Source organism: Hemitrygon akajei, chromosome 6 (assembly GCF_048418815.1).
Source record: "Hemitrygon akajei chromosome 6, sHemAka1.3, whole genome shotgun sequence".
Lineage (NCBI taxonomy): Eukaryota > Metazoa > Chordata > Chondrichthyes > Myliobatiformes > Dasyatidae > Hemitrygon > Hemitrygon akajei.
Window position 1 is genome coordinate 61,941,228 of NC_133129.1, and position 20,875 is coordinate 61,962,102.

The 20,875-nt window shown below is 41.0% G+C and overlaps 1 protein-coding gene across 5 annotated transcripts in view; it reads right to left on the bottom strand.

Moving 5' to 3' along the window:
- Window positions 1–20,875, bottom strand: part of frem1a (Fras1 related extracellular matrix 1a) — a 184,607-nt gene that overhangs the window by 37,199 nt on the left and 126,533 nt on the right. For all 5 annotated transcript variants that reach the window (XR_012099265.1, XM_073048443.1, XM_073048442.1 and 2 more), the window contains 7 exons: window positions 19,722–19,907; window positions 17,952–18,148; window positions 13,909–14,128; window positions 11,897–12,041; window positions 10,355–10,496; window positions 6,592–6,787; window positions 3,383–3,647 (listed from right to left, as the gene is read on the bottom strand). Coding sequence is in view for 4 of the 5 variants with exons in the window: in XM_073048443.1 (XP_072904544.1) it covers window positions 3,383–3,647; window positions 6,592–6,787; window positions 10,355–10,496; window positions 11,897–12,041; window positions 13,909–14,128; window positions 17,952–18,148; window positions 19,722–19,907 (1,351 nt within the window). In the remaining variant the exon portion in view is untranslated. The remainder of the gene's footprint in view (window positions 1–3,382; window positions 3,648–6,591; window positions 6,788–10,354; window positions 10,497–11,896; window positions 12,042–13,908; window positions 14,129–17,951; window positions 18,149–19,721; window positions 19,908–20,875) is intronic.

Sequence of the window (20,875 nt, forward strand, 5' to 3'; positions counted from 1 at the left end):
AATTGTGGCATTCAAGACTGGTGATCCAGAAATATACAAGTAAGTCCAGGTATGACCTACGTATGGGCGGCTATATTAAGGATGATAAAACAATTCTGATTGTTGTTAGAGATGGAATTGGATTCAGGTCAACTCTGGCAGGGTTTTCAGGTCAATACTTCCTACAAAGCAAAACCTAACATCATGAATGGCTGTGATGCTTCACTCCCAGATGAGCTCAATGCCTTTTATGCACACACTGAAAAGGAGAATAAACCACAACTGCACAAATCTCTGCAACATCTGGTGACCCTGTGATCTCTATTTCAGAGGCCGATGTCAGAGCATCTTTCAAGAGGGTGAACCCTCACACGGCATCAGGCTCTGGTGGTGTCCCTGGTGGAGCTCTGAGGACCTATACCAACCAACTGACAGGAGAGTTCAAGGAAATGATCAATCTCTCACTGCTGCAATCAGAGGTTACCACCTGCTTCAAAAGGGCAACTATCATACCAGTGCCCAAGAAGAGCAGGGTGAAATGACCCCAAAGACTATTGCCAAGTGGTACTCACATTATTGTGATGAAGTGCTTTGAGTGGTTGGTCATAGTTAGAATCAACTCCTGCCTCAGCAAGCACCTGGCCCCTCTGCAATTTGCCTGTCACCACAATAGCTCTACAGAGCTTGCAATCTTACTGGGTTTCCACTTGGCTTTGGATCACCTGGACAACAGCAAAACCTATGCTGGGCTGCTGTTTATTGACTACAGCTCAATATTCAATACAATGAAGCCCTCAATTCCAATCAACAAACTCCTAAACCTGGGCCTCTAAACCTCCTTCTGTGATTGGATCCTTGACTTCCTCATTGGGTGACCACAGACTGTGTGGTTTGGAAATAACATTACCTCCTCACTGACAATCGACATTGGCACACCTCACAGATGCATGCTTAGCCCACTGCTCTACTCTTATTACACCTGTCTGACTAGTATGTCCTTTAAGTCACCTCCAATAAATCGGACAAGAGCAGTGTCTCAGGCAAAACAGGGACAGTGGAAAAGGTGGGAAAACATTGAGAAAAGAAAATTCAGCTGGAAAGACTTATGGGAAAAGGAAGGAAGAAAGATTATCTTCCTTATAAGAGCAAAAATCTGAACCAGTGGCTCAGTGAAGACCCTGCTTGTCCACTCTGTAGAAGAACAGCAAATCTCAAGCACATCCCCTCATCTTGCTAAGTAAGCCTCACTGAAGGAAAATACACATGGAAACACAACCAGGTCCTCAGATGCTTGGCATCCATTGTGGAGAAGCAAAACCTGAACAACTCTAAGCCCCATATGACTGGACAAACCACCATCTCCTTTGTCCGGCAAGGACAGACAGTGCCACCCTCAGTGACACGGTTGGTGTCAAGCATACTGGAACCTGCTCATGACTGGGAACATGGCTGTCGATCTTGACGAAGTGTTAATATTTCCCCTGGAGATAGCCAGTACCACCCTCAGACCAGATTTGGGATTGTGGTCCAGCAGTCTGAAGGCTGACAGTGCCCTGGGAAGATGCAGTCTGCGAGGCATATATGCAGAGCTGGCCACAGATGCTAGGCAGTGTGGATAGAAGGTGCAGGTACTTCCAGTAGAGGTTGGCTGCTGAGGGTTTGTGGCTACTTCCACGGTCAGGTTGCTGAAGGGATTGGGAGCTGTAAGTCTATAAAAGAACTCTCGGTGGCAGTCACTGGTTAAGGACAAAGAGGAGAGATGGCAGCTGGCCCCTAAAATGGCCCTTGGGTGGCCAGATGTGAAGGGGGGTGCACCTGGAACACTGGGTCACACTGTTGAGCCCTCTGGAGATGCAGGAGGCTTAAACTGACAAAGCATCTACGAAGTGCCCACCTGATGACCCCTGGGAAGCATCTGCCATCCACCAAGGCCCACCTCATTCGTAAGGCCAGTGATGTTGTGGGGGGTGGAACTAGACTCTCTGACGGCGGTGTCTGAAAAGAGGATGCTGTCCAAGTTGGATGCCATCTTGGACAATGACTCCCATCCACTCCATAATGTACTGGTTAGGCACAGGAATACATTCAGCCAGAGACTCATTCTACCGAGATGTAACACTGAGCGTCATAGGAAGTCATTCCTGCCTGTGGCCACCAAACTTTACAACTCCTCCCTTGGAGTGTCAGACACCCTGAGCCAATGGGTTGGTCCTGGACTTATTTCCACTTGGCATAATTAACTTATTATTTATGGGTTTATATTGCTATATTCTTGGTTGGTGCAGCTATAACAAAACCCAATTTCCCTCGGGATCAATAAAGCATGTCTGTCTGTCTCAAGATTTTTATGCTATGACCTCAGTTAGGATCTGCTTATCAGAGGGATTGAAACATCTAGTCCTATTACCTCAAACTTCCAGCATTTTGTACGTATAATTTATCAATCAGGTTTACTTGGGGATCAACAGTAGATATCACTGTTCCATACATTTCTATAGTGGCTGGGATCTTTTATCATGTTTCAGTGTGATGGCCACTCATTCTACTGAACTCCACATGATACAGATTTATTTTCTTCAGCTGGTGATGGGAGAACCCACTCATCTCGGGAATTAGCATGGTGAATCTCTTCAGGACTACCCCTAATGCCAGTATAACTGTACTTAGGTAATTGGACTGAAGCTGTCCAGTACTCCAGTTGCAGCCTCAGCAACCTCATGTATGACTCTAAAAATACTTGTCCATTTCTAAACTCCAAAGCTCTTGCAATAAAGGCCAATGTGCAATTGTCTTGCTAATGCCTTGCTGTGTCTGCCTGTTGACTTGTTGCAATCTATGCACTTAGATCCCTCTGACATTTGCTCATCTGCAAATTTTCTCCATGCAGAGAAGTTTGCCTTTAGATTTCTCTCACCAAAGTGCATGACTTCACATTTGAGTCATTTAACTCTGTGAATCTGTACATTTCCTCTTTGGCCTAGTATCAGTACCACTTCTTCCACTACAATCCTTTTCCTGCATGTAACCTATGGAATATTAATTAGCCTTAACCATTTAGTCCTGTAAACCTTGTATACATAGGGATTATAAATCCACACACAGACTGGGGAGTGCGACCTCTGCTGTAGCCAGCCAATGATCCATTCACTCACTGTAATAGAAGGATAATTCCTTCTAGGTAGAAACCTGACTGTAAATATTTATTTGGGAATTACAAATATAATAATTCAGAATCATTTACACATTTTCTTGGTTGATGAACACATCAACACCTGCAATTAAGAGTCAGCCAATGTGCCCTTGCTCTCAAAGAGTAACTAACCTACTAAACATTACGTGAAATATAAAATTTGCTATATGATCTGCTGAGAACACTGTAATATATTTATGCATGCATTCTCACCTCAGTGAGTCTCTAGTAGCCATCACCTTGCTTCTATGAATGTAACAAACAGTCTGAGCTGCTACATCCATCTGACTAAAGCTGGTTATTACCACTCCAGGGTAGTTGACGTATTCTACTTGTCCATAATCTGGTGGGACTGTAATGATATAAAGCAGCTCTTCAGGTTTGTTTGTACCATCGGAAGCAAGAAGAACAGTTGTAGTCAAGGTACCTCTGTCCCCCTTGACGATAGTGAGTGGTTTTATTAAAACCGTGATTTCACCTAGAAAAACAAAGTAAAATAAATACTTTCTTGAGACAAAGGACATTTAAAAAAACTAAATAGCCCATTGTGCACGATATATAATTAGCAACTCTATTTAAATTAGCACAGAAAGGAGTGTTTAATATAATATACCTTTATAAAATCCATAGTTTAGAGGATGAAATTGTTTTCAATAGTATTTTAATAAATACAATATTTTTTGTATCAGATTCTTCCTCTTACATTATTGGAACAGTCATTAAGTTATTTGTTCCATCATTCATTTAAACACCATTGAAAGTAATTTCAGCTGCTTAACAAATCCATTAAAATTGTATGACAAATTGTGACATGTTATAAATGTTTTATTAGAGCTAGTGAGAAGTTGCAAATGGATTTGTTTGTCATATATGGCATGAGAGGAAGATTGTTATATCATGAAGCAACAGCCCAAAATTTTGTAGAGCGGTATTTTTCCCCAGTACCAAGCAGAGGGCAGACATTATTTTTCTCGAGCAGAACTCACCTCTGCTCATTCCAAGATAAAATTGTACTATTACAGTTATTTAACCAGGTGAGGTTCATCCTTTCAGTTTGATATTCTGAATAGGTTGGGCATGGATCTTACAGCAATGTATCTGAGCATATAATTATGTGTCATTATTCCAATGAGTGCCTTTCATTGGCCACTCCAGGAATAAGCATGTCCGTCATGGGTAGAAAATTTGAAGAGGGTCTCCTGGGGTAGATATCAGCCCGCTTCTGAGAACCTAACCCAAATAGATCTCTCCACCCTTTCCTGTAATATCAACCCCCATATTCCTCATAATAAATATTAAGTCTGCTCTCATAACCCAGGACTTGGTCTTGCCCTCTTCTCTCTGCGATTGGCCTCCAGGCATCCCCCAGATTCCTGGCATTAATGAATTGCAAAGGGACAAGTCTGCAACTGAAACTGTTAAAGGCATGTCGTTCAACGGCACTTTAGTGTACATGTTGAAGAGTAAGGTGATATGACCTAAGAGAATAGGACCAATCAAGTGTGACAGTGGTAAAGTGTGTATGGAACCGAAGGGGATAGCTGAGGTACTTAATGAACACTTTGCTTCCATATTCATTACAGAAAAGGATCTTGACGACTGTAGGGATGACTTACAGCAAATTGAAAAGCTTGAGCATATAGACATTAAGAAAGATGATATGCTGGAGCTTTTGGAAAGCAGCAAATTGGGTAAGTCTCTGGGACTGGACGAGATATACCCCAGGCTACTGTGGGAGGCAAGGGAGGAGGTTGCTGAGCCTCTGGTGATGATCTTTGCATCATCAATGGGGACGGGGGAGGTTCCAGAGGATTGGAGGGTTGCAAATGTTGTTCCCTTATTAAAGAAAGGGAGTAGAGATAGCTCAGGAAATTATAGACCAGTGAGTCTTACTTCACTGGTTGGTTAGTTGATGGAAAAGATCTTGAGAGGCAGGATTTATGAACATTTGGAGAGGCATGATACGATTAGGAATAGTCAGCATGACTTTGTCAAAGGCAGGTCATGCCTTACGAGCCTGATTGAACTTTTTGAGGATGTGACTAAATATATTGATGAAGGTAGAGCAGTAGGTATAGTGTATATGGAATTCAGCAAGGCATTTGATAAGTTACCCCATGCAAGGCTTATTGAGAAAGTAAGGAGGCATGGGATCTAAGGGGACCTTGCTTTGTGCATCCAGAACTGGCTTGCCACAGAAGGCAAAGCATGGTTGTAGACGGGTAATATTCTTCATGGAGATTGGTAACCAGTGGTGTGCTTCAGGGATCTGTTCTGGGACCCTTACTCTTCGTGATTTTTTATAAACAACCTGGATGAGGAAGTGGAGGGATGGGTTCGTAAGTTTGCTGATGACACAAAGGTTAGAGGTGTTCTGTGTAGTGTGGAGGGCTGTCAGAGGTTACAGCGGGACATGGATAGGATGCAAAACTGGGATCAGAAGTGGTAGATGGAGTTCAACCCAGATAAGTGTGAGGTGGTTTATTTTGATAGGTCAAATATGATGGTAGAATATAGTATTAATGGTAAGACTCTTGGCAGTGTGGAGGATCAGAGGGATCTTGGGGTCCGAGTCCATAGGACACTCAAAGCAGCTGTGCAGGTTGACTATGTGGTTAAGAAGGCATACAGAGCATTGGCCTTCATCAACTGTGGGATTGAGTTTAAGAGCCGAGAGGTAATGTTACACCCTGCGTGGTTAAGAAGGCATACAGAGCAAGGAACAAGGTCAGTTTTTTTCTTAAGAAGATGGATGTGTCATCCAGGAAAGGAATAGGAAGGAGAAAGGATTCTGGGTTCAAACAAGGAAGCATTTCAGCTGTCAGCAAATGGGTGCAGTTCAGCCATTGCACCAGGTCAAGGTGTACAGTACAGGGAGAGAAATAGAACTTGCTGGAGGGAACAGAAGGTCTGGGAGAAGCAGGGGGATATAACAGGCCAGATGGTCCTATGCTGTAAATTGTTGGAACTAATCTTGCCACTTATTTTATTCCTGGAATCTATGCACAGTTAATTATCTTGGTTAAGTGCTGTTTATGTCACAATGGGATTTATCTGTGTGAAAAGAAGTAGGAAAAAAATATTTTACTCATCAGGATTGATGAATACTTAAAGCAAATTAAAATCAATCAATGGATTTCACATACTCATGAAAAAACATCACATATTGAGCAAACACAGGCCATTACAAAACTCTAACATGATTGAAAGTAGAAGGACCTTAAGGTTACATAGTTAAGGATTAGCCAGAGACATTGAAATGATGTCTTTTTTCTAAGTGTAAATGGCAATAACTGCAGTCAACTCAATAGTTTCACAGTACACTAGCATATCTATAGAATAAAGTACAGAACAATTGCAAATATGTGTATTAATTTTTAAATAATCTCAGATTTTCTCTAAGGTTATTTTTACTTTTGTACCCTTTTCGATGTTCCGGATGATGATGTGGAAACTGTGGCCTTCTGACTTGTTATCGCCATCTGAGAGATGGAAGTGAAAGGCGTCTTCATGCTTTGTCCCGATCACTCCTTCGTGTACGTATCTCAGTTGGTTCATGTCAATGTCATCCTGACTGAAGTTCATGCCAGAGTACAGGGGTTGCCACTCCATACTTTCCTGATGGAAGAAATGTTTGTAAGTGCAGTGGAAAAATAAACCTAGTTTGGGGGGAAAAAAACGCAGGACATTGAAAACTAGAGATAATCAGTACTTTAAAACTGTCTGTTATGGCAAAAAAACTCCCAACCTTAATATTCTGTTATTCTGTGGAAGTACCTATGGTGAAAATCTAGGCAATGTTCATACTTAGTCTGATGTGTGGTAATTATGCACACAAGTATATAACAATGATCACCTTCAACTAGAGATGGCCTAACCTTTTCCCCTAACATTCAATTGAAGTCCATTATCAATTCATCTTCCATCCATATATCTGGGGTTATCATTAAGCAGAAACCCAAATGGACCAGAGACATGAACACTTTGGGTGCGGCTGCCTCACAAATCTTGTGACCCAGTGGCAAACGTGACCTTGGGTGCAGTCTGTGTGGATTTGTACATTTTCCCTGTGACTGCATGGCCTTCCCCTGGGTGGTCCTGTTTCTCCACATGTTCAACAGTCATGCAAATTGGGAGGTTCAGTGTGTACCTGAGTGGTAGAATCTGAGAGCAATTCATGAGAATGTGGGGGAGAAAGAATCATTGAAAAATTAGTGGAGGAATGGGGTTACTCACTGAGCCAGCATGGGCTTGATTGGCCAAAGCAGCCTCCTTTTTAATATGTCAGGAGCAGGTTGGATACCAGCTATGCTGTGACGACTGACCCAACAACTTTTCTTTCTACCATTCACAATGCACAAATCAGGTGTATGGCAGGATACTCTCCTTTATCCTTAATAACAATTTCAACTACAGGCCATCCCAGTGTTAAGAGCACCCAATTTATGGACGCCACTATATATGAGTGAGTTCCATAATATTATTAAGTTCAAAAGTCCAAAATACATGCATATGTTAATTCCTAAAAGAATCAGATCTTTTTCTCTTTCAGTGATAGTTCTTTCCTACCAATCTTACAGTATGTGCCTTTAATGCCATTCATTACAATACTGGGGGTATAATTATCCTCCCAAACTGGTCCACGGATCCCTTGGTTAATGGTAAGGATCTATGGCATAAAAAGATTGGGAACCCCTGCCACAGAGTGATTTTTGTGTATTTTCTGACCTGCAGGGAAATCAACTTAAAACAGAAACCCATTAGTTACTTGGAGGTGGCCTGTATATCTGGGGCAAAGCAACCTGCTTGATTAGGATCTCATCTTTCCTCTAAACGTTCACTCTTTCCACCAGCTAAGCACAGTGGATACAGAATAACACATTTACAAAGTACTCTATACTTACTCTGACACCATTTCCTAGTCTGAAGAGCTCCAATGCCAAGGAGAGCAAAGGCAGTAAGTTCAAGAGAACATCACCACCTGCAGGTTCCACTCCAAAGTGCACAACATGCTGATCCAGAAGTATATTGTTATTCCTTGATCCTCATTAATTCAAAATGATGGAACTCCCAACCCAACAACATCTTGTGACAATGGGAAAGGAAGTGTGGATGTTCAGAATGGTGCTAATCACCACGTTCTGAATGGTGCTGATCTTGTGGAATTATTACCCAATCTGTGATTTGCTGCAGTAACTGCACTGCATACATGGCTGCACTAGTTTCTGAAATAACATATCATTCTGTTACATAAGGTCTCAGTCTCCAATGTTGAACTAGTTTATGATACCTGATATACAAGTTGCACAGTGGAGCGTCTGACATTAGTCTTTTCTGCACAGTCTGCTGTTGTCACACAGACAGAGTCCACACTAGCAAACACACATCTACGCCCGCACATTTATTCTCTCCACTTGCCTCTCAATTTCCTCCAGATTCTTTGATTCACCTACACACTTGTAGCAATTTACTGTGGTTAAACAGCATTTATTCAGACTAGAGTACCTGGGCAAACTCGTCCCTTTAGAGGAAACCCCATACACACAGCACCACATGTCGTGCCTGGAATTCAGTGTTGGGGTGATGGTGGAAGTAGACAGTATGGTGGCATTTAAGAGACATTTGGATTAAGCTGGGTCTAATTTAAAATAATTTCTTCAGATTATGAAAGATTATTTCAGAATAATGAAAATGCCTCAGGGCCTGCTTCATGCTGTAGGTGCCCCACCAGAGAGTATGTCAGTGGGATTAGTGAGAAGGCCAAGGGCAGGTAACAAATAGGATCAGGCAGAATCCAGCCCATAGTTCCTCTTGGTGCAGTTTGTTGCTGACTTATAATTAAAGCTGTCTAACGACTTAAAAAGGATCATTGCAAACACATTATAGTTTTAATCACTGCTTATAGATATTTTTGAATGTTTGCTCACATTTCTGGTCACTCTATTACATGAAGGATGTAATGGCTAAGCACAGTGTGTTGAAAATGTTCATCAGGATCCTGCCTGGATTAAAAGGTATAAGCTATAAAGCAAAGGTTGGACTACCTTGAAACGTTTCAACTGGAATGTCAAGGGGAGACCTGATACATATACATAAATCTATAAGACACCTATGTAGGTAAGAGTATTTTCTCCAGGGTGGAAATGTGAAATACTGAAGGACATGTCTTTAAGGTGAGAGGTGGAAAGTTTAAAGGAGAAATGCAGGTTAAGTTTTTTCTTTTATAGAGTGTAGTAAGTGCCTGGAATGCAGTGTCAGGGGTGGTTGTGGACATGCACCTGGACATGAAGTGAATGGAGAGATATGGAGCATGTGTGGGTAGATACTTTTAGTTAAATTTGGCATCATGGTTGACACAAACAGTGTGGGCTGAAGGGTCTGTTTATGTGCTGTGCTGTTCTGTGATTCAAAGGAAAACATTTTGTCTTGATATTTACTAATGAAACGCTCATCCTTCATTTCTCCTTGTGGCTAACCTGATCTCTGTAAAGTCTCCCAGTCTCTGGAGCCCAGGTTTTGTCCAATTCCACCCTCTCATGCATTCCCAGATTCCCTTGTCCCACTGCTGTGGTCCATTATCATTTATTCTACACACATGAGAATGTTTTTTTTAATCAAGTAGTGGAAGTGGGGGAGGAGCAAGGTGGCAGGTAAATGGTTCAAGTTGGGCTTTGCTATCTCCTTGCCTTCCGTCCACCTGTGATTGGCTTTGGTGACTGAGCTTCACTGAGCTGGACTAGAATCAGAGTTAGTCAATGTGAATATTGGGCTGAGATGCAGACTGGAACTGGTTGCTCCCATTTCATGGTTCAGGGTCATTGCCCCAAACCAGACTTTCTCCTGGGAAAAAAAAAATAATCAGAGGAGACAGCAAATCAATCTCAGTCCTGGTTTTTAATCAAAGAGTTAAGTCGAGAGGCGTAGCAAAGAAAGAAACAATTCCTCACACCCTACATCTTCCACCCTCTATCCCTACTCTTCCAACCTCCCGACACAAGCAAGTTGCAATCACCTCTTGGATATGGACCAACTGAGGAGGAAGGGTTGGGAGTGGGTGGATGGATCTAAGCAGGGGTTTGTTACCAGTGTTTCTAAATTAAGTAAATCAATTGCCCTCAATGCAACCATTCAGACCTCAAATCGGGATAACTTTAACCTTCACAAACCCTAAAGTTAGTCACTAACCTTGAGCTGGAGCGCTCCAAGTTCAGGAACCCTTTCTATTACATAATAAAGATTCTGCCTTGGAGTATCTTTGTCTTCAGCTTCCAGTGCTATGCTGGAGATGATTCTATAATCCCCCATTTCTACCTCCAGTCCATTGTTTCTGAAAGAGATGAGCAAAATGCAGGTGAGCGATAAACCTTGGCAAGGTTTGCCAGTGTGATGTTATCACTGAGCAGTTCATCCCATCGCTATCTACAAGTTTGTACTTCAGAGTTATTTCAGATGTTTTTGCTAATCTCTCAAGAGTTGTGTCTGAAAATATGTAATGTATTCTGTTCCAAAGACTTGTGTGTATGCAGCACCTTCAGCATCCTACAGTGAGAGAGGAATGCTTCACAGTGCAGCTACTGTCAATTTCAAGTCCCATGAGGTCACCAGTAAAATATACTGGTCTGACGGCATACATATAATCTACCGGCCTTCCACAAGATCTTGATCTTGAAACTCTTCTCTGTATCCGTTCATGGCCCCAACTGCTCCATCCTTCGGCAGCTGATGGCAAAACGTGGGAAACACAAGAAATTTGAGATGCTGGAACCTGCCATCAGAGTTTGACCTGGAACGTGGATGATTCCTTTCCTCGCAGAGATGCTGCTTGACCCACTGAGTTCCTTCAGCAGATAGCATTATGAGTGAGTTACTGATATGCCAACCTGAATTCTCAACCATTGATTCCAAAGGCGATTTCGAATCCCAGCATACTGATTCAACTCATGTCATTCAATAAATCTGGAATTTATAAAACCGTTAGTCTGAATAATGGAATGCATGAAAGCACTGTGCTGTATTAATGCACCTAGAATGCTAATCTCTGTCATCCTTAACCATCAGTCTATATGTGACTGCAGACACATCAATGTACAGTCTCCAGCATTCAGGTATTGGTAGTTTTTTAAAAAAATTAAGTGCAATCATGAACAATAGCCAGATTGGAAATGCTGATCAAGTCAACTAGTTCCCAAAGAGAACTCTGATAGGCCAGTCAGATGGTTCACTGCTGCTCAGTGATAGAACACAAAAAAAATCATACGTACAATAAAGAAACATTAAAAAATAGTAGAAATACTGGAGTCATGATGATCATGATGAAGTCTGCTGGAGAGAGACATTGGGCACACTGAGTAAACACAAACAATCCCATGTAATATTCTACAGTGATGGGCCCGTGCAAAGACTTGTGTATATGCAGCATCTTCAGCATCCTACAGTGAGAGGGGAATGCTTCACAGTGCAGCTACTGTCAATTTCAAGTCCCATGAGGTCCACCAGCGCCTCCCGCCTAAGTCACTGTCCCGCTTCGGCGGGGGGGACGGACATAGGGTGCGGCTCGGTTCGGAGGCGGCAGCGGTGGAGATCCTGCCTCCGCTCATCTGGCGCTGCCGGTTATCATGCTACAAAAGAATCCCTCTGAAACATCATTTGACAGGCTTTTCAAGATTCATCTGGCATCCTGTCTGATCACAGAACTGTGGTTATCTGCCAAAACCCAGGGCAAGTTACCTGCTCAAAAATGGCCGCTCATCATTCACCGGAAGAATCTGGACTGAAATGGCTTTGTGGACCTTGTGTTTGCCATCAGTCAGCTGAATGCTAAACCTATCAGCAGTGCTTTCAGAGCCATCATGCACATATATCAACTTCAACCCTGCAATTCGAGTAGAGAACATAAAAAATCAGATTAATATCTTCCTTCAAAGATAAGTTTGCAATTGCAGATTCCCATATTTTGACTGCAGTGTTGACCACATTTGTCTTTTTTCTTTGCAATCATACAGAAAGACTGGAAATGTTCAGCAGGTCAGGCAATGTTATGGAGAGAGAAACAAGGTGGAGATTTTTCAACAGAAGTGTGTGAGGAAGTCACTTGGAAATAGACACTAAGGAAAAATGTTTTGTTAATCTTTTGACTTATTAGATATATAATTACCGTATGTTTGAATATGAATGGAATCAAGGATTTTGGAGGTAAGTGACACAGTCTGGCTTCTTGGTAGAGAGGGCAAAAAGGGGATTTGTTCCGTGATTAAGATCAGACACATGTCTGGTTTCTTGGTAGAGAGGGCAAAAAGGGGATCCGTTCCTTACTTCCTATTTGGCATGCTGAGTTGCTTGTTTCTGCCTTTTGCAGTTTCCACTGAAGAGGATGCAAAGTTCAGCAGCAAGAACAGAATTCGGTTTTCTCTATCCTGGTCATTCTTCAGTAGTGGTACATGCTAAGAGATCAGGTTTATTGACGACCTTCCCATCTATGACTATAGATGCTGCCTGACCTGCTGAGTTTCTTCCAGCAAGATGAGTATGTTATTTCGCAAAATAAGTGTCCTTTTTACCCCCAGATCTCCTTGTGGGTCAGGTAAACAGGCAACTGTTCCAATGTTCTCGGACTGCCAGCTGGAGCCACTTGCACCATGCTGTGGTTGAACTAGAACAATATAGCCCAGGGACAGGCCTTTTTCAGCCCATGATGTCTGTGCCAAACATGATGACAAATTAAACTAAGTCCCTTCTAGCTGTACATGATCCATATCCCACCCCACCCCCCACCATTCTCTGCAGTTTGTTCCTGCCTAACAGCCTCTTAAAGACTTGTATCACATCTGCTTCCACCATTATCCCTGGCAATCCATTCCAGGCAAATGCCCATATAAAAAAAACTTGGCCCATGTATCTCCTTTCCCCCTCTCACCTAACATGTGTATCTTCCAGTACTTGACATTTCTACACAGAGATAAAAGTTTTGGCTTTCTATCCTATCAAAGCCTCACAAAAAATATAAATTTTGTGTCAGGTTTCTTCTCAGACCGTGACAGTCTGGAGAAGACAACTCAAGTTTGTCCAACCTTTCCTTACCCATTAATCTAGTCAGCATCCTGATCGGCAGTCCGGAAGTCGAGGCCCGACAGCCAGAGCCTGAGACCACAAATCTCTACAAGTCCACTGGGGAAGTTGGGCCCTGTGTCTGTGTGAAGAAGACGGACTATCCTGTGTATATGCATGGGTGAGTAGGTGGGCAGGAAGGAGGGAGGAATGGGGTTGTTTTACTGACGGTGCTTGTTGTGTTGTTCTGCTGAGCATTGTGGGCGTGCTATGTTGGTGCCAGAATGTGGGCCATTCCCAGCACATTCTTGGGTGTGACCTCACTGCATGTTTTTATATACATATGAGAAACATATCTGAATCTGCAACCTACTGAGCACCCTTTCCAAATCTTCCACATCCTTCATATAACAGGGCAACTGGAATTGCATACAATACTCCAGTTCCCCATTGAAATCATTCCCTTTTCTATATTCCTGGGATCCTGGGCCCCAGTACGTAACAGGCTTTCCATAACGTTCCTCCCCTTTGGAGTTCATTTGGCAGCCTACCAGAGAAGAGGCGAGCTTGCCATTAAAGCCAGCAGGACTTCTGCAGCTGCGGCATTGTTCAGACACCTGCTCCCAGCTCTTTGTCAACACTGGTTAGCAAATATATCATTGCTATTCATCCTCCATTACAGCAGATCTAAATACCATGCATCAGCTGATCCATCGTAAAGTCATGCACAGGGAGTTCATAACCAGTGAGGGTTGGTTGTTGGTAAAGCACAACGTCATTCCTGTGCATCATGCTTCTGATCATTCCATGCTGGGGTTGCCGGCTTACGGTGAACGTTAGGCTGTCAGCTGGCACATCAAGATCTACCACGTTTATTATCGATGGATCTAATTCACACATTTGGCCTTCAGACACCTGGATAGAGCAACAAAATGGCTTTATAATATAGTACCTTGGCTCAATTTATCCTCTTTACAACATATCACATACAGGGCAATAAATACTGGTCTTGACAGCAATGTCCAGGTTCTGAATAAATTAATGCAAGGAACTAAAATAGTTAATGACACTTCCTACAATTTATTTTACTCTGACATGATTTACATAAAGGATTAATAATAACTTGTGAATAACTTACAATTCAGAGTAAATTACAATTTACAGTAATTACAATAAATTACAATTTCTGAAACAGAAACATTGAGTGAAGTATTTCAAAAGTGAGGTATTATGTTGGATCTTTCTAAATGGTCAGAATCTTGACAATTGCAACCATACACTGGGAATTGAAGTCTAAGTTAATATTATGGAGAACAAACTATTTTAGGTAAATAATGTACTGAAAATGTGGAAAATTCTGCACATTCAGGAAAATAAAATAAGCAGAACAAGTAATGAAAGGATCGAATTAAACTCTAGTGGGAGCTTGGAATTACAACAGACATCATTTTCAGCATTGCCCTCATACGGAGAAGCAAACTGATTAGCAAAGGGAATAATAACCATCATACCCAGGCTTTACAATAGGCTGACTAGATCTCACTCAGAATGCTATGCTCTAGTCAACCATGATAAAAGATAGTTCTCCAGTTCACACTTCCATTCTGACCTCTTCTTTCTCAATCCCTTACACTTGCAATAAACCTCAATCGCAACTCAACCTTGCAAAATAAAGAAAAATACAGCAAAATGTCTGTGTGAGGAGTGGCGCGCCACGCAGTCTTTCGTTCTGCGCTTTGTAAGGCGTGAAAATGCCCGACACTGGCCTCTCAGGCCTGATTCGACATCATCATCAAACCTCAACGTCAATCTGATGTTCAACATCTTAGCTTTGATCTCAGTGCAATACTGGCTTCTTGACTTAACATTCAGCACAATAATTTCAGATAAATCGCACCTGCACCATTGACATTATTTTCCTCAGATCATTTCAGATTCTGCTCCCGCTCTTTGCATTTACCAAAGGAACTACATATATACATGCATTATTAGAGAGCACGAACAGCTGAATAAAAAAAGTCCAAATCCAATGAATTAAGAAGAGGAACAACAAAGCTTCAGATCTGAGAGTTTAAAAAGGTTCAGGGGTGAACCTCATCAAGGATTGTAAACATTAACTGAATGAATAGCATATCAAATAGAGGTAGAGCTTTGCTTTCTATTATGTTAGGTCAATTGAAAAAATCAAGGTATTATTCATCTTAATTACATTTGGATATTTAGTTTTTAACTTAAATTATCTTTGGATAGATTGTTCAAATCTTTGTTGTAATGCCTACCTTCCCAATATAATGCCATGAAAATGTCTCCGCTTTGTTATCTGAACTTGACTGTTTTTAACCAATCAGTATCCCTACCAATTTGAAAGCTTTAAAATCCACCAAATTCTTTTTGAAATTTGATTGCTGGCATCATTAGTCTAAGGTTAAGATGCCCTAAAAGAGTTTTTCAGTTTCACACACAACGGTTTGTGCTTTGCTGTCTCCTGCACAAACACAGCCAGATAGGCAAGATCTGAACATCCTCAGTAATGGTTGGCACAGTGTACTAACATACTCCTGTGGAGACTCAGCAAACCTCAGTCTTCCCGAGGGTCCCCAACAATAACGTTCATTAAATCGTGTTACAGACCCAGAGCTTGTAAATGTCGGCCAGATGGAAAATCTGTAGCACCTTTCATTTCAAAGGAATTTTTTGGTTGCAGGGGAGACCAGTATGGAGAAATTTTTAAGTTTTAAATATTATTTATTTATTTTGCCAGTTTTGATTTTTTTCAGTGATTATAGCAAGATTTTAAAAATTAAATCATCTATTAATGATTTATCTCATATTTAGTTATTGGTGAACTGACAGAAATATTTTAAAACTCTGAAGACAGGGGATGGGTTGAATATAGATTGCACAAGACACTGCAATTAGTCCACTAGTGTAACCTTGAACTTCCAGGTGCCTATCACTTTAGTTCATCTCACTTCATCTGACATCTCTCTCTTTGGCATCCTCTTGTTGCAATGAGCCTTCACGTATGTATGATGGTTAACAACTTATCTTCTGTTTGGTCAAAATACTGGTTTCTGGAGTTAACAGTGATGTCAGATCATCAGCATTGACAGAAAGACCCTCTGACTATTTCAGATTCTGCTTCACACCTTAATACCTCCTTCAGAATGTCTTCTTTATTTCTTTGCTTGTCGCATTGTAAGATCTCACCATTTTTTCCACAGTTGTCTAGAAATTCACCCTTAGTCTCTGGTGCCAAACAAGCTACAGGAGTATTATAACTTCTACAGTAACAATTCTTACTTTCTTTTAATATAATGATATACACTTTAACATTTTTTGCTACTTCAGATTCACTATAATCTTTATACCATTCTGCTGTTTTATGCTTGTTGCTGTTTTTTTTTATTAACATGTATAGTATTTACTCTGTGAGCTTCATGCTAACAAGGAATTTTATTATGCCTAGGTGTACCTGACAATAAGCTAATCTAAATCCGAATGTAGTGGTGCTGGTGAAATGTATGTCCCTAACATGTGATGTACACAGTAACAATGCTCTCAAAGTCCAATACTTGGACTGATGATGGCAAAAGTCAGCAAGATTTGAAACTAATGGTTGCTAGGCAATGAATGCATCTGTAGTATACATACATAACTACTCTTCTGTCTTGCTCTGCATTGCTACATGGTATAGTATGGTACTGGTGGCACAGTAGACTAACAGGCAGCATAATGATTTACAGTGCCGGTGACCAGGGTACAATTCTCACTGCTGTCTGTAAGGAGTTTGTACAAACTCAGACTGTTTTCTAGGAATGCAGCCCCTGTAATGCAAGTGCCACCTGTACTTTGAAAACTGTCCAACTGGGGCCAGTACAGAGGATCCTCTGATATTAAGAGCTCAATGTAATCAGTACAAGTCTTCAAGAAGAAAAAAAGAGATCTGTGGGAAAAGAGTCTGCAGCTGTCCTGGAATAACTGGAAATTGAAGTTGTAATGTATGGCTCTCTTTCTTTTAGAGCAATGATCCTGCCCATATTGATTTGCTGTCTGTGCACGCGCATTGATCTTGCTCCCGCTGCAATGTGAATACACCAGTTAAAGCCAGCTCCCAAACCTAACGCCACTTCACAGGTCCAGGAGCGCAATGAGAATGTTATCATTGACAAGACACCTGCCAAACCTGATGCCAATCCATAGGTCCAGAGGCACTATCCTGAAAGAAACAGAATGCCACCAAAATGATTGAACCCTTAGAATTTTGAAGTTAGTTATGGAATGTTATTATGAAAGCATGTTTATTTGGAATATGGGTTTATGAAAGGGAAATTGAATGTTTTGTAAATATATAGTTTTATGTTGCATTAATCTAAAGGGGGAGGAAGTGTAATGTATGGATCTATTTCTTTTAGAGCAATGATCCCTGCATTAGCGCTATGTATTTATCTGTTGTCTGCACACGTGCATTGCTCTCTCTCTCTCTCTCTGCAATGAGAATACACCAGTTAAAGCCATCTCCCATGGTGTGCTTTTATTTAATTGATATGTAGTTTTGCACAGACACAATAGAAGTATTTGGAATTCTAATCTTGCCTGGAGTCTATCTGAAAACATATTCTGTGCGCCAACTAGCTGTGTGATTGAATTTATTTCCTGCACACATGCCCTAGTTTTGCAATATCTGTAGACTCACTCTTCAATGAATGAAAATTAGGAGTAATATCTAACAACTTACAGTGATATTCCTGGCCAGGAAATTTGGAGCCTCATCATTTACAGGGCGGATTATAACATAAAACGGAACTTCCTTAGACCAATGCTTCCCGTCAGTAACATACAGAAAGAATTGATCTGCCGTTGGTTCAATCCGTTGATGTCGTGACTGAACATAGTTTATATGCAACTCCTTCATGTGCTTTAAGTCAAATGAACCTAGGAAAAGAGAAATAAAGGAAATGACTGAGAAAGACCTTGTATAAGGATGAGGTTAGAAACTCTATTGTGTCTCCTGTTAGTGTCAGGTTGTCCAAGGTATGGACTAAAATTTAGTTCATTCCCTCCTAACAGAGTGCCACTCATGTCTGAAGAGTATACATTATTGGGAAGTTCTCCACCTAATACTTCAGTCCTAGAACCGTACAGCACTTCCTGCCCACCTGACCCATCACTGCCCATAATGCCTCTCAACATGAATCCCATATCCTTCTATGCCTTTCATCCTCAACTATCTGTCCAAATAACTTCTAAATTGTGTCTTCCTTCATCATCTGCTCTGGCAGATTTTTCATGATATTCATCACCTTCTCTGTAACTCCACAGATCTTTAAATTTCTCTCTCTTGCATTATACCTGTATTATCTAGTATTAGACTCCCATACTCTGGAAAAACACTCTATCCATACTCCTCATAATTTTGCAACCTTTATAAGGTCACTGTTCAGCCTGCAATGTTTTAGTCTATTCCATCTCCCCTTAAAGACTGAACAGTGACCTTATCATCAACAACATTCCAGACAAACATTCAGATGAATCTCTTCTGAACTCTCTCAAAAGTAACAACACCTTTTCTGGTTATATTAGTGAGATCAGAATTTAAAGTAATTTCAATTGGTGAGTAAATGGATGTTTCTGTTACCATTAAGCATATGGTTCAGCTTCTGAAATTCCCAAACTTGAGGGGTCTTTGCAATTTGTAAAGATAATTTTTGTCTAATCTGAATTAGACAAATTACTGACTTCTGCTCTCAGAGAGAAAGGAGTATAAGAGCTCATTTGATTTGCTGAGGGAGATAAACAGGGCAGATAGCAAGAAACTTTTCCACATAGTGGACAAAGATTTAACACAAGGGCATAGATTTAAGACAAGAGGTAGGAATCCAGAGGCAATCTGAGGGGGAATTCTTCTCCAACTAACTGTTTTAAATATCAATAACATCCTTCTAATGGTTCAATTCCCTGAGTGTACATATTTGCAAATTGCTATGATTGAATAGGTAAACGCCAATTTAACTATCAGCACATCTTATTAAAGAAGCATTGTCTATATGAAGAAGTATGCAACAACTACAATTCTTTTTGGTTAAGGAGTGACTAAAAACAATGTAATGACTTGTGTTTTCAAATTAGTATCTACATATTGTATTTTGATGAATATATCACCAAAGTATTGAGGTAAAGAGGAGATGGGAAAGACTATAGATACTGGAATCAGAAGCAGGAAAATACTGGAATAACAATTGGTCAGCAGCATCTGTGGTGGGAAATGGATAATTGCTGTTTGGGTCAAGCTCCTTTATCTGGACTGATATAAGAGGGAAGCCATTATACAGGGGTGAGGGAAAGAGGTGAAGCAAAAATTGATAAAGACTTATGTTGGACACTTTATTCTTGAAAATGGGCGACTTTGTGCTCATTTTATAGATTGGACTTCTTCAGTCTTCCAAAATAGTTTAGAAACCAAGGGAGAAAATCCTGGGTTGGAGATGACAGACTCATTTGACCTTACCTATGCTGATGCCCATGTTGCTTTTCTCATGCCCTGGTGTTGGTAAAGTGTTCTCTATGTAACCAAATTCAGGTGGGGACCACAGGACAAAAGACAGCTCATCATCTGCAGTATCTGGATCACTAGCACACAGGTGGTTGATAGTGATGGCAGCTGAAGACCCCTCATCAACAACAAATAGTTCACCTGGAATGAGACAACATCAGAAGGAAAGGATTTATTTTGGAATTAAAGCATAGAAATCTGTATTAACCATTTCAGAACAATATTGCTCTAGTAACTTTACAATTTTATTTCTAAACTTTTAATGACCTGTGGACAACACATTCATTTTGGGAAACATAATTAATTAGCGCATTCAAAATCTACACTAAGGTCTTCCATTTTAGCACATTACATGAATAAAATACTATTTTAGAGCAAATTAATTTTATTCATTTTTTGAACACAAGTAGGGGTTAGAGATTCCTGTGAGGAATCTGTTGCTACAAACACATTCCACAGGGTAACACAGTGCTGATGTTCAGTTGTTTCGGGAGACTGACATGGATCTGCTGTAAGTTATTGGGTGATAGTGAATCCAATAGTCCACAGGGAGTCCCAAAGTACAGCCTGGTGAGGCTGGGGTTTCCCAGTGTCATGCTGTTAAAACAGCCTCTCTGATTGTGAACTGGCTAAATCTACCATGACTGTCAATATAGGTGACAAATCTTGGTTCAGTAATGTGGGTTGAAAGGCAGAGCAGCCATAGCTAAAAGCTCCAAAATGGGACCACACAAATCAGCAAAAACATTTGCTGTTCAGGTCAAAACCTTGCAGTCCTGCAAACTGAGTTTTGAAAGGTGCTGGACTTTTAAGACTTCATGGAAGGAGCAAGATCCACAAACATCTCCATCCTTAATAATGACAAGATCAGCTTGTACAAAAGATAATGTTACCCCATTTGCCCCATCTTCATCCCGGATTGTCAAGTTAATTAACCAACTCAGCTTCCTCAGAGTATTAAATAATTACCAGAAGTCATTCCACATGGTATCAGTGAGTGATTGTGAGACCAGCAGATTCCCGTGGACCTGACTATATTCTTTCTTAATCTCATTGTTCTCCAGTACAATGACCATATGCCAAGCTAATCCAGTACACCAGCATCCTCT